The sequence below is a fragment of the Condylura cristata genome, unplaced genomic scaffold (assembly GCF_000260355.1).
Source record: "Condylura cristata isolate star-nosed mole 26May11 unplaced genomic scaffold, ConCri1.0 scaffold00073, whole genome shotgun sequence".
Lineage (NCBI taxonomy): Eukaryota > Metazoa > Chordata > Mammalia > Eulipotyphla > Talpidae > Condylura > Condylura cristata.
In genome coordinates, this window is record NW_004567174.1 from 78,285 (window position 1) to 79,154 (window position 870).

Sequence of the window (870 nt, forward strand, 5' to 3'; positions counted from 1 at the left end):
CGGCGCGTCCTGAGCCCGGAGGCGGTGGCCCTCGCGGTGACCAGCGTCCAGCCAGCTTCGGCCGGAGCGGGGAGGCCCGGGGCACCGGGGCCCTGGGTTGGGGCTTGAGGAGCAGCCCTGGGGTCCAGGGGCGGGGGTGTGCGGACGGCCTTGGGCCTGGAGTTGGGGTCTGGGGGGCTGGGCCTGTGTCAGCTCTGGACGCCTTTAGCCCCTGCACAGAGCCGCCGGCCCCCCTGGGCTTTCAGCCCAAGCACCAGGTTCGGGGTTCCACGGAGCTGGGCGAGCGCTGCTCCGGGCGGGGCTCAGGGCCGTGGGGGCGCCCCGAGACTCCCGACACTCCTCTGCGTCAGCAAAATAAACCTGGCTGAGCCTTCTCGTGCGTGCCCGTCGCCCCGTGGTGCGTCCCCGGGCCTAGGCCTCGTGGCCCCGGCGTGGGCAGGGCTCAGGCCGAGCTGGGGAGCTGCAGACTCGGGGGGGCGAGGGCAGGAGGGCCCCGAGGACCTCGAGCCTGGTGTCAGCCGCCTGCTGGGGCACCGCGGCCCGTGCAGACCAGCGGCTCCGTGGCACCCTGGCGCGATGCCCGGGTACCCGCAGGGTGGCCGCCCCCGCACAGACCCCGGAAGCTGTGTCCACTCGCTCGTGGGGACGCGCCAGGGGCAGGCTGGTGTGGGCAGGCTGCGGCTCCATCCAGGAGACCTCGGGCGGGGTGGGGGGCCCCAAAGCCCTGGGGCGCGGCCAGAGCTGCAGTGCTTGGGGCTGCCGCTGGGAGGGGGCGCGGTGGACCCCGCGCCGGAGAGGTTCTGGGCTGCCTCTCCGAGCCCACGTGGGCTCTCCCCCCGCGGCAGGTATTGGGGTGAGTCGGCGGAGGCC

The 870-nt window shown here is 75.2% G+C and overlaps 1 protein-coding gene across 1 annotated transcript in view; it reads left to right on the top strand.

Annotated features, from left to right (window-relative positions):
- Window positions 1-368, top strand: part of PFKFB2 (6-phosphofructo-2-kinase/fructose-2,6-biphosphatase 2) — a 4,653-nt gene extending 4,285 nt beyond the window's left edge. The window contains exon 7 of the mRNA XM_012734805.1: window positions 246-368. Coding sequence (XP_012590259.1) covers window positions 246-368 — 123 coding nt within the window. The remainder of the gene's footprint in view (window positions 1-245) is intronic.
- The last annotated feature ends 502 nt before the right edge of the window (window positions 369-870 follow it).